General features: G+C 52.8%; 2 protein-coding genes across 2 annotated transcripts; one reads left to right on the top strand and one right to left on the bottom strand.

Moving 5' to 3' along the window:
• Positions 1-4,611: 4,611 nt before the first annotated feature.
• On the top strand, positions 4,612-5,349 carry LOC139834048 (secreted RxLR effector protein 161-like). The gene has a single exon (XM_071824429.1). It carries the CDS (start codon positions 4,612-4,614, stop codon positions 5,347-5,349), a length of 738 nt encoding a protein of 245 aa, XP_071680530.1.
• A 258-nt stretch (positions 5,350-5,607) lies between these two features.
• LOC127317013 (cell number regulator 2) lies at positions 5,608-6,364 on the bottom strand. The gene is made up of 2 exons (XM_051347533.2): positions 5,837-6,364; positions 5,608-5,753 (listed from the first exon to the last, which is right to left on the bottom strand). Exons 1-2 carry the CDS (start codon positions 6,246-6,248, stop codon positions 5,656-5,658), a joined length of 510 nt encoding a protein of 169 aa, XP_051203493.1. The 5' UTR covers positions 6,249-6,364; the 3' UTR covers positions 5,608-5,655.
• Between the last annotated feature and the right edge of the window lie 4,564 nt (positions 6,365-10,928).

Raw genomic sequence — 10,928 nt, 5'->3', positions numbered from 1 at the left:
CTAGTGATAATGAAGACAAATGTGCATCTGACTATATCTAAATGTCCTTGAATTGCAGTTTACACACCAGAGAACCCGTGATGATAACATGAACTGTTAGACTGTATTATACATAGCTTATGTATATGCTGTATATTGTATTGTACACCTTTGTGTACCCCTATATATATATGAGATAGCCACACCCCATTGGGTGTTGAGCAGTTCCCCTCAATTACGTTTTACATGGTATCAATCTAGGTTACGATGTCGTCTTCCGCTGCCCTAGCCGCCGCCGGCTCCTGTCCCGCATGCCGCCGCTCCTATGCTGCCGCCGACGGCGCCTGCTCTCCCTGACGCCGCAGCCTCTGTGCTGCCGCCCATGCAGGCCCCTGCTCTCCCGCCAGTGCTCGCCCGCCTCTTGAACGGCGGCACTGCTCCCGGTGTCGCGATGTCTCCGTTCGCCCCGCTCTCCACTCTAACCGCGGGTGCGATGTTCTCGGGCCAGATCGCTCCTGTGCCGGGCTTCGTCTCGCCGCCGATCGTGTCCACGGTGCCGGCGCCTACGTCGCTAGCTCCTCCGACCACGGTGGTTCCCTCGCTGCCTCCGGCTCCACTGCCTACACCGACCGCGCCTCCTCCGTCGACGGTCGCTGCTGCGGCTCCGCCCGGGTTCTACTTCAACCCTACCCCGGAGCACTTCAACGCCCTGGCGCTTTACCAGGGACTTCTGCAGGCCGGCTCCTCGTCGATGCCGTCGTCCTCGTTCGAGCCATCGGCCTCCCATGGTAGGCTAGTCCCTGATCCCCATGGGTATGGTGGTGCCTATGGTGGAACGTCCCATCTAGGGCTTGCCCCGGCTCCAGCTGCTACGCCTGATGCTGCTCCTCCTGGTCCGCTATATGGTGTGGCTCCGCCGCCTGTCGTGCCCTCGCCTGCTGCCTATGCCATGGCCGGCGCACCTGCGGGCGGCGTGGCGCCCTTCTACATCGCCCACCTTATCCCGGTGAAGCTGTCACCGGATAACTAACTGGCATGGCGTGCTCAGGTGCTTCCTCTGCTTCGGAGCCGTCACCTCGAGGGCTTCATCGATGGCTCCCTACCATGCCCTCCGTCGTATCATCCGGCCTATCATCAGTGGGTGGCGCAGGATCAAGCCATTCTTTCTGGGATTCAGTCTTCCTTGACTGATAGTGTCTCTGGACTGGTGCTCTTTGCCACTATGTCGCGTGAGGCGTGGGCTGCTCTTGACACTAGCTACTCCACGCAGTCCATTGCTCGGTCCATGGCCATCTGCACTCAGCTTGGTGAATTGAAGAAGAATGATCTTACAGTTACCCTCTACTTCAACAAGATCTCCGCATTGGCTGATACTTTGGCATCTATTGGCCAGCCTCTGCGTCCCGAGGAATTCATATCCTATGTGGTTAATGGCCTTGATGATGACTATGACTCTCTTGTTGAAAATATCACAGGTCGCACCATCCCTATTCAGCCACGGGAACTCTATGCACGCATGCTGGCCACGGAGCAGCGCATTGTGAGTCGCCGCTCAAGCCCCTCCTATGCTGCTGCCAACGCGGCGACTCGTGGGGGCAAGCCTCCCAAGCAGCAGTACCTTCCCAAGTTGGTGACGCCGCCTGGGGACACTGCCGCGCCGACAACAGGCTCCCGCCCCGTCATCACCAGCCAGAACGGCCGGCCCCGAGCTTGCTGCGCCACCTGTGGTGCGTTTGCCGCCTGTCAGCTATGTGGTATTGATGGCCACGTCGCCTCCAAGTGTCATCGACGATTCAAGGCGGAATTTCTTGGTCTTGGCAACAATGGCAAAGGGAATGATAAGCAGGCTGCTCTTGCTACTCATGGACATACTCAGTCCTACTCGGTTGATGCTCCATGGTACATGGATACTGGGGCTACCAACCATCTGACGAGCGAGATGGCGAAGCTCAATGCCCATGAGCCCTATCAGGGGCATGATCACGTTCGCACCGCCAACGGCGCAGGTATGCACATATCACATGTTGGTCAGGCCTCTCTCCTTACTTCCAACTCCAAACACTTGCGTCTTTTCAACGTCCTTCATGTTCCTTCTGTCACTCGTAGTCTACTGTCTGTTCCACAACTTACTCGTGATAATGATGTTTTTGTTGAGTTTCACCAGTTTCATTTTTTTGTTAAGGACCGGGCCACGAGGGACGTTCTTCTTAGAGGTCGATGCCGCCATGGTCTCTATGAGCTTGCTTCGCCAGTCTCCCAGGTGTTCAGCGGTACGTGTTCGTGTTTCTCCATCACATTGGCACGCTCGTCTGGGTCATCCTGCCACTCCTGTTGTTCGCCATGTCCTCCACCGCCATGAGCTTCCAGTTGGGTCTAGTAATAAAGTAGATACAGTGTGTGATGCCTGTCAGCAGGGCAAGAGTCATCAGCTTCCTTTTTCAGAGTCCACTCGTGTAGTCAAAACTCCACTTGAGCTTATTTTTTCGGATGTATGGGGCCCTGCCCAAACCTCTGTTAGTGGTCATTCATACTATGCCAGTTTTATTGATGCTTATAGTCGCTTTACCTGGCTTTATCTTATTAAACGCAAGTCTGATATGTTTGATGTGTTTATTCGTTTTCAAGCTCATGTTGAACGTCTTCTCAAGCATAAAATTGTTCATGTCCAATCCGACTGGGGTGGTGAGTATCATCACCTCAATGAGTTCTTTCAGAAGCTTGGGATCACTCACCGTGTCTCATGTCCTCATACACATCAGCAGAATGGTACCGCTGAACGTAAGCATCGCCATCTAGTTGAGACTGGCCTCACACTTTTAGCCCATGCATCTCTACCGTTTCGGTTTTGAAGTGATGCTTTTTCCACAGCCTGTTTTCTCATAAACCGGCTCCCTACACGTCTACTCCACATGAAATCTCCTCTTGAACTCCTGTTGAATGAGATCCCGAACTACACCTTCTTCAAGGTGTTTGGTTGTGCCTGTTGGCCTCACCTGCGTCCGTATAATAGTCGGAAGTTGGAGTTTCGGTCTAAGAAGTGCGTCTTTCTTGGGTATAGTTCTCTTCATAAAAGGTACAAATGCCTTCATGTCCCATCTAACCGTGTCTACTTCTCTAGGGATGTCGTGTTCGATGAGAATGTGTTTCCGTTTTCTGCACTTCCCACCACCGATACCTCCTCCCCACCACCGAGCCTCTCTCCGCCTTTACCTGACCAATTTGTTGATATTGCATATGCTCCGAGCTTGTTGTCTGATCATGGTGCAGGTACTGGTCGAGGCGCCCGTGTGCAACTGCTGGATGTCCCTGCTCCTCCGTCCGCTGACTCCTTGTCGCCGGACGTCGATCATGGCCCCTGCATGGGCCATGCAACCCCGGTTGCTTCTCCCGAGGCTGCCACGCCGTCTTCGCCATGGCCTCTGTTGGTCGGCCCACTGGGCGACCCTCCATCGCCGCCCCGCGCGTCGACGCCCTCGCCATCGCCCGTCTCGCCTCAGCCTACCTCGCCATCGCCCTACACGTCGGCGTCATCGCCATCCCCATCCTCGCCTGCGTTGGTGTCGTCTGGGCCGGCGGCGTCTGCTATGACGCCCTGTGCGTCCCCTGCCTCCTCTTCATCAGCTATATCTGGGTCAGCCGGTTTTGGTGCATCCACCATCACGTCAGCTGCCCCTGTGGTGTCTACCTCACCACCTGCTGCTCCGCCATTGCTGGGTCCTCACACTCGAAGCAAAAGCGGCATTGTTCGGCCGCGCCAGCGCACTGATGGAACCGTGGCATGGATAGCTGCATGTGTGGCTCAGTCTACTCTCGACCCTACTGCTGAACCTCGTCATTTTCAAGCTGCTCTGGGTATTCCTCACTGGCGTGCTGCTATGGAGTTGGAGATACAGGCACTGCATAAAAATGACACTTGGCAGCTTGTTCCGTCTCGTTCTGGTGTTAATGTTATTGACTCGAATTGGGTGTTTAAAGTCAAGAAGCATGCTGATGGCACTATTGAGCGATACAAGGCGCGTCTTGTTGCCAAAGGGTTTAAGCAACGGTATGGTCTGGATTATGAGGATACGTTCAGTCCGGTGGTTAAACCAGCGACGATTCGCATTCTGCTCTCCCTTGCTGTCACTCGTGGTTGGTCCTTGCGCCAACTTGATGTTCAGAATGCCTTTCTTCATGGTGTTCTTGAGGAAGAGGTATACATGCGACAACCTCCTGGTTTTGTTGATCCCGCTCGCCCTAATCATTTGTGTCGGCTTGTCAAGGCGATCTATGGGTTGAAGCAGGCTCCTCGTGCTTTGCATGCACGTCTTGCAGCTGTTCTTCGGGCTCTTGGTTTTGTTCCCTCTACTGCTGATACGTCACTCTTCTTGCTTTAGCGGCCTGAAGTGACCATGTATCTCTTGGTTTATGTCGATGACATTATTCTTGTCAGTTCTTCAGTTACTGCTGCTGATCGCTTGGTGACTGCTATGAGCTCCGATTTTGCTGTCAAGGATCTTGGGAGATTACACTATTTTCTTGGCCTGGAGGTTCACTTTTCTGCTGATGGACTGATTCTTACTCAGCAGAAATACTCCACAGGATCTTTTGCGTCGTGCTGGTATGCTTCAGTGTAAGCCCGTTGCTACACCCATGTCTGCCACTGATCGCCTGTCTGCGTTTGATGGTGATCCCCTCTCGGCTGAGGATGCTACTGCCTATCGGAGTCTGGTTGGTGGTCTTCAGTACTTGACTATCACTCGCCCTGATATCTCCTATGCTGTTAATCGGGTGTGCCGGTTTCTCCATACTCCCACTATTTCTCATTGGTCTGCTGTCAAACGCATTCTTCGGTATGTGCGTCATACTTCTGCCTATGGCATGGCTGTGCGTCCTACTGCATCCTGTGTTCTCTCCGCGTTCTCTGATGCTGACTGGGCTGGTTGTCCTGATGATAGGCGATCCACGGGGGGATATGCAGTGTTTCTTGGTTCTAATCTGATCGCCTGGCGTGCTCGTAAACAAGCTACAGTATCTCGCAGTAGTACTGAAGCTGAGTATAAGGCGGTTGCAGATGCCACAGCAGAGCTTATATGGGTACAGTCACTGTTGAGGGAGTTGCGGATTTCTCAGCGCATGTCTCATGTTCTTTGGTGTGATAATATTGGAGCGACATACTTGTCATCTAATCCGGTGTTTCATGCCCGAACAAAACACATTGAAGTTGACTATCATTTTGTGAGGGAACGTGTTGCTCGGAAGCTACTTTGTATCAAGTTCATCTCCTCAAAGGATCAACTTGCTGACATCTTCACAAAGCTACTACCTCAGCCCTTGTTTGATGGTTGTAGGCGCAATTTTAACTTGCTTAGTACCTCTGGCCATAGTTAAGATTGAGGGAGGGTGTTAGACTGTATTATACATAGCTTCTGTATATGTTGTATATTGTATTGTACACCTTTGTGTACCCCTATATATATATGAGATAGCCACACCCCATTGGGTGTTGAACAGTTCCCCTCAATTACGTTTTACATGAACTACTACTCGACTCGGCGTCAAAAAAGATAAATCTCCTTGCATCCGCGAGGTGCAAGAAGCAGCGTTGCGATTTACCATTAGCTAGCTAGCAAAGACTATACGTATGTATGGATCCGACAGGTTGGTAGCTAGCTAGCACAGAACTTAGATCATCGATCAACGGGTCATTCCATCAACGTGCATGGCCGGCGGCACCGTGGCCGCGTTGCCGCCACGCCCCTGCTGCTGCTGCAGCTCCATGTTCGCGTGCCATCCTGCACGAAAACCATTTAGCAATTAGAACGCTGTCAACACGGATCGGGGTCTTCAAGACGAGACAAACGCAGAGGGCACGTACCGATGTCCATGACGAAGCCTCGGTTCCTGAGCTCGCGGAACTGCTGGCAGATGGCCAAGGGCTCGCAGAAGCCAGTGACGCAGCAGTCCGGGTAGGGGGTCTCCTGGAGGCCGTACTGCGCGCGCATCTTGGTGCGGTAGAACCAGGTGTAGATCCACTGGCACCCCCACCCCGTCATGACCCCCATCCCGATGTACATCGCCCCGCTCGCGCCGCTCGACGTCGCCCCCCGGTCCACGATCTCCGCCATCAGCCCGAACGTCATGCACGGGCAGATGCACGTCAGGCAGCAGATGCCTGGGTCCTCCATGCAGTCGAACAGCCCCGTCGACCAGGGGTTCACCGGCGGCTGCGCGCGCGGCCGTGACGGCGTGGCCGTTACTGGTGTTGGCTTAGCCTCGGCGGCGTCCATGGTGGCTGGTGGTCTCGGCCAGCCAGCGGCGGGCACGCGGAATAATTAGCCTATTCCTCCTCCGGCCACCGGTAGCGAGACTGGTGGAGGGGTATGTAAGCGAGGCTGGCCTCAGGAGTCAAGAGGAGCTAGCGCGGGAAGAGTGGCATATATAATGGTTGCAAATAATGGCTATAGGTCAGCATGTACGCATGCATGCAACCTAAACGAATATAATCCCATGGTTAATTAGCTTACACTATTATTAGCTGGATTTGTAAATTAAGAGGCATGCGAATTTTTCTGGTCCTAGATGTATAGCGGGCGCAATATTTATTTCCATGTATGATAAGATGCATCAGTAATATTTTATAGACCGAAACGTGCTAAATACTAGTCAGCCATTGGCATCTTCTCCGGAACAGGGCAAGGGGCCTCTCCGTTCTGAAAAAGCCTGATTAATTTTTTAAAATAGAAGGCTCAAAAGCCCAGCTTTAAATTAACAAAGCCATCAACCGCTAGGGATTACAACAGTACACCGCACCACGCACACCACGACAAGGAAGATACAAGGGTACACACAGAACGATTTACAACACTGCACTAAGAGCGAGGACAAGCTTGCAGAAGTGCAGACCGCCGCTGTTCGACACCAAGGACACCAGCCAGGAAGCACGGTGAGGCACTGCCAGGAGCAGAATTGCAGTCTTGAACTAGGGGAGAACAACCGGGACTACGAGCACCAGAAGCACCAACCTGTTCTCATGTCGAAGAGGGCCCCTGCCCTGTCGCCTGTCTTGAAAGTGTCGAACCATCGGACATGAGAGAAGCTCACCCAAAAGCTGCAGAGGTGTTGGGCTCCGGACCCAGCGCCGCCCTGGACGAAGACTACCTTGACGAAGATCACACCATACCGGCCACACTGCCGAGCACTTGGACACCCACCAGCGACAAGAAATCCATCGGGAGCACCTGCAGAGGATGGGGCAGACTGCAGTCGACACACGCATACGGGCCAGAGATCACTGCAGCTACTCGAAGACCGACGTTGACCAAAAGCTGCAACCTTTAGCTCCGCCACCCTACCCAAACCTCCCCAGGCGGCGCCTCCAAGAAGGTCACGGCGCAGCAGCGCGTCGCCGCCGCTTGATGGCGTGTAACTCACACGTTCGTTGGGAACCCCAAGAGGAAGGTATGATGCGCACAGCAGCAAGTTTTCCCTCAGAAAGAAACCAAGGTTTATCGAACCAGGAGGAGCCAAGAAGCACGTTGAAGGTTGATGGCGGCGGGATGTAGTGCGGCGCAACACCAGGGATTCCGGCGCCAACGTGGAACCTGCACAACACAACCAAAGTACTTTGCCCCAACGAAACAGTGAGGTTGTCAATCTCACCGGCTTGCTGTAACAAAGGATTAACCGTATTGTGTGGAAGATGATTGTTTGCGTAAAACAAGAAACAAGTATTGGCAAGAGATTGTATTTCAAGAAAGAGAATTGGACCGGGGTCCACAGTTCACTAGAGGTGTCTCTCCCATAAGACAAACAGCATGTTGGGTGAACAAATTACAGTTGGGCAATTGACAAATAAAGAGAGCATGACCATGCACATACATATCATGATGAGTATAGTGAGATTTAATTGGGCATTACGACAAAGTACATAGACCGCCATCCAACTGCATCTATGCCTAAAAAGTCCACCTTCAGGTTATCATCCGAACCCCTTCCAGTATTAAGTTGCAAAGCAACAGACAATTGCATTAAGTATGGTGCGTAATGTAATCAACAACTACATCCTTAGACATAGCATCAATGTTTTATCCCTAGTGGCAACAGCACAACACAACCTTAGAACTTTCTGTCACCGTCCTGTGTCAATGCAGGCATGAACCCACTATCGAGCATAAATACTCCCTCTTGGAGTTACAAGCATCTACTTGGCCAGAGCATCTACTAGTAACGGAGAGCATGCAAGATCATAAACAACACATAGATATAACTTTGATAATCAACATAACAAGTATTCTCTATTCATCGGATCCCAACAAACGCAACATATAGAATTACAGATAGATGATCTTGATCATGTTAGGCAGCTCACAAGATCCGACAATGATAGCACAATGGGGAGAAGACAACCATCTAGCTACAGCTATGGACCCATAGTCCAGGGGTAGACTACTCACACATCACACCGGAGGCGACCATGGCGGCGTAGAGTCCTCCGGGAGATGAATCCCCTCTCCGGCAGGGTGCCGGAGGCGATCTCCTGGATCCCCCGAGATGGGATCGGCGGCGGCGGCGTCTCAGTAAGGTTTTCCGTATCGTGGCTCTCGGTACTGGGGGTTTCGTCACGGAGGCTTTAAGTAGGCGGAAGGGCAAGTCAGGAGGGGGCACAGGGGCCCCACACCATAGGCCGGCGCGGCCAGGGGGGGCCGCGCCGCCCTAGGGTTTGGGCACCCTGTGGCCCCACTCCGTTTCGTCTTCGGACTTCTGGAAGCTTCGTGGAAAAATAGGCCCCTGAGCGTTGATTTCGTCCAATTCCGAGAATATTTCGTTACTAGGATTTCTGAAACCAAAAACAGCAGAAAACAGCAACTGGCACTTCGGCATCTTGTTAATAGGTTAGTTCCAGAAAATGCACGAATATGACATAAAGTGTGCATAAAACATGTAGATAACATCAATAATGTGGCATGGAACATAAGAAATTATCGATACGTCGGAGATGTATCACCGCTCAATCAGCGAGATTTTGGACTTTCGTCTGGGAGGTGGGGAAAAGGTGAGAAGGAGCCAAGGACAGCAGCTACTACCTCAGAAACCGACGCGAACCGACGATCCACGTCGCAGACGCCGCCCGCCACCGCCTCACATCCCGAGGAGTCGAGGACGCCGGACCGAGGCACCCACCACGATGCCCGCCGCAGGACATGGGGGAAGACGAACCAGCGCCCTCGCCGCTCGTCGACCAGACGCATCGGGGCCGCCCAACCCGAGGCAGTCCAGATGAGGCCTAGACCTAGGCCCGCTGGCCCAGATATGGGCCCATCACCGCCACCCATGGCCACGGGCACACCGTCGCAAGGCCGCGCCAGCCAGCCACTAGCCGCACCGCCACCCCGCCGGAGCTACGTCTTCACCACGCCGTGGTCGAGCCAACGCGCCGCCGCGCCAGACGTCGAGCACGGCGCCCCCGCCGACCGCGCCACCACATCCACGCTGGGGAGAGAGATGCTCCGCCGCCGCCAGCGTTCAATTGCAGAGTTCAAGAAAAACGCAAGTCCAGTGGCTCGTGGAAAACCCACTTTCTAGAGACAGTTTCGACGCCTGGTCACATGTCCAATTCGGAGTTCGTATGCGACGGATACGGCCTCCCAAAAAAGGCCGCCGGCACATGAAATCTTGGTACAAAGAAGTTGTGTGGGAAGACCCGGCGAGTAGGTAGGTGCTAAAATTTGGGCGGTAAAAGCTGCCGGGACGCAAAGCTGGGCGGTAAACATATATTAACCTATTTTAGGTATTTAGTTAATATAAAACTTGTTGCAATTGGAGAATGTCTAAGTTGAGTGCAGTTAACTAAAAAATAATGGATTTGTACGAGTAAATTACATATAGGTACCACTTTTGGGGCAACGGTTGCGAGTTGGTACCATCTTTGATAATTTTAACAAGTAAGTATAACTTCTGGGGCAACTTGTAACAGATAGAGCAATTTTAAGATTGACACCGGTTTAACCGCGCGGGCCACTTTTCAGAGCAAACGGCCGTCGGACAGCCGTTAGGTTTCCTTCCTAATTCTCTTTTCTTCCTTTTTTTTTCCTCGCGTTGACCTGATCCGTGCGCGAGTCAGAGAAGCGGCCAGCTCACCGGCGCCCACATCTTCCCTATCCCCGAGCTTGCCTACGCCCGCGGCCGTCCCTGGCAGGCGCTCGGATCTTGACCGGAGGCCATGCACTGCTCGCAGTATCCCGCACCTCCTCGGCGCGGTCATGTCGTGTCCGCCGTCCACGGCGGCAGCAGGGCGAGCCAACTTCTGGCGCTGAGGGCCACGACATTTATGTAATTTACTCGATTTGTACGGATGACCATGTGCATGCATGCACCGGAGGGCACTACGCATAGACCAACTGCCACTATTCTACATCACACACTAAATCAATACAAAGTTCTGCATGGCACGTGGGCCTGGCAGGCTGGGACGCCAGGCAAGACTGGCTGATACAAAGGTCTAGCTAAAGCCCAATAATCAAATGCACGCACCAGAGTCTTTTGACACAACTAGCGAGAAGTAGCGCAGCCTGGCCAGGAAACGACCATACTTTTAGTCCCACATCGGTAACTCGGTAAGGGGTGGAAGTTTTGAGCAACTTATAAGGTAAGCTGTGGTAGCTATATAAATTGCTAGAAACACATATCGGGTTGCACTGCACACATGTAGCACATAGCGCGTGGGCTCGCGTGAATATTCATGACTTATAGACGACGTGGCTAGCTCACTAGCAAATAAAAGATGTTTTTTATTCAGAATAAAATTTATTTTAGCATGGTGCCATACATGACATGACAAGTCACACGACCCGTTTCCAGTCATGGCATGGTGATTCGCCACTGAGGGGCGAATGCCGGGGGTGCGACTGGCAAAATGTTGCCCCCACGCCCTTTTTTACAACCAATATACCACATCGGATGAGCTCTAG

Source organism: Lolium perenne, chromosome 7, assembly GCF_019359855.2.
Source record: "Lolium perenne isolate Kyuss_39 chromosome 7, Kyuss_2.0, whole genome shotgun sequence".
NCBI lineage: Eukaryota > Viridiplantae > Streptophyta > Magnoliopsida > Poales > Poaceae > Lolium > Lolium perenne.
This window is presented reverse-complemented; position numbering and strand designations above follow the sequence as displayed.

Bases quoted from the DNA above. Each gene is read 5' to 3' on its own strand.
- LOC139834048 (XM_071824429.1), top strand. From the start codon at position 4,612: ATGTCTGCCACTGATCGCCTGTCTGCGTTTGATGGTGATCCCCTCTCG.
- LOC127317013 (XM_051347533.2), bottom strand. From the start codon at position 6,248: ATGGACGCCGCCGAGGCTAAGCCAACACCAGTAACGGCCACGCCGTCA. The intron at 5,754-5,836 runs GTACGTGCCCTC...GTTTTCGTGCAG, and splicing joins AGGCTTCGTCATGGACATCG to GATGGCACGCGAACATGGAG.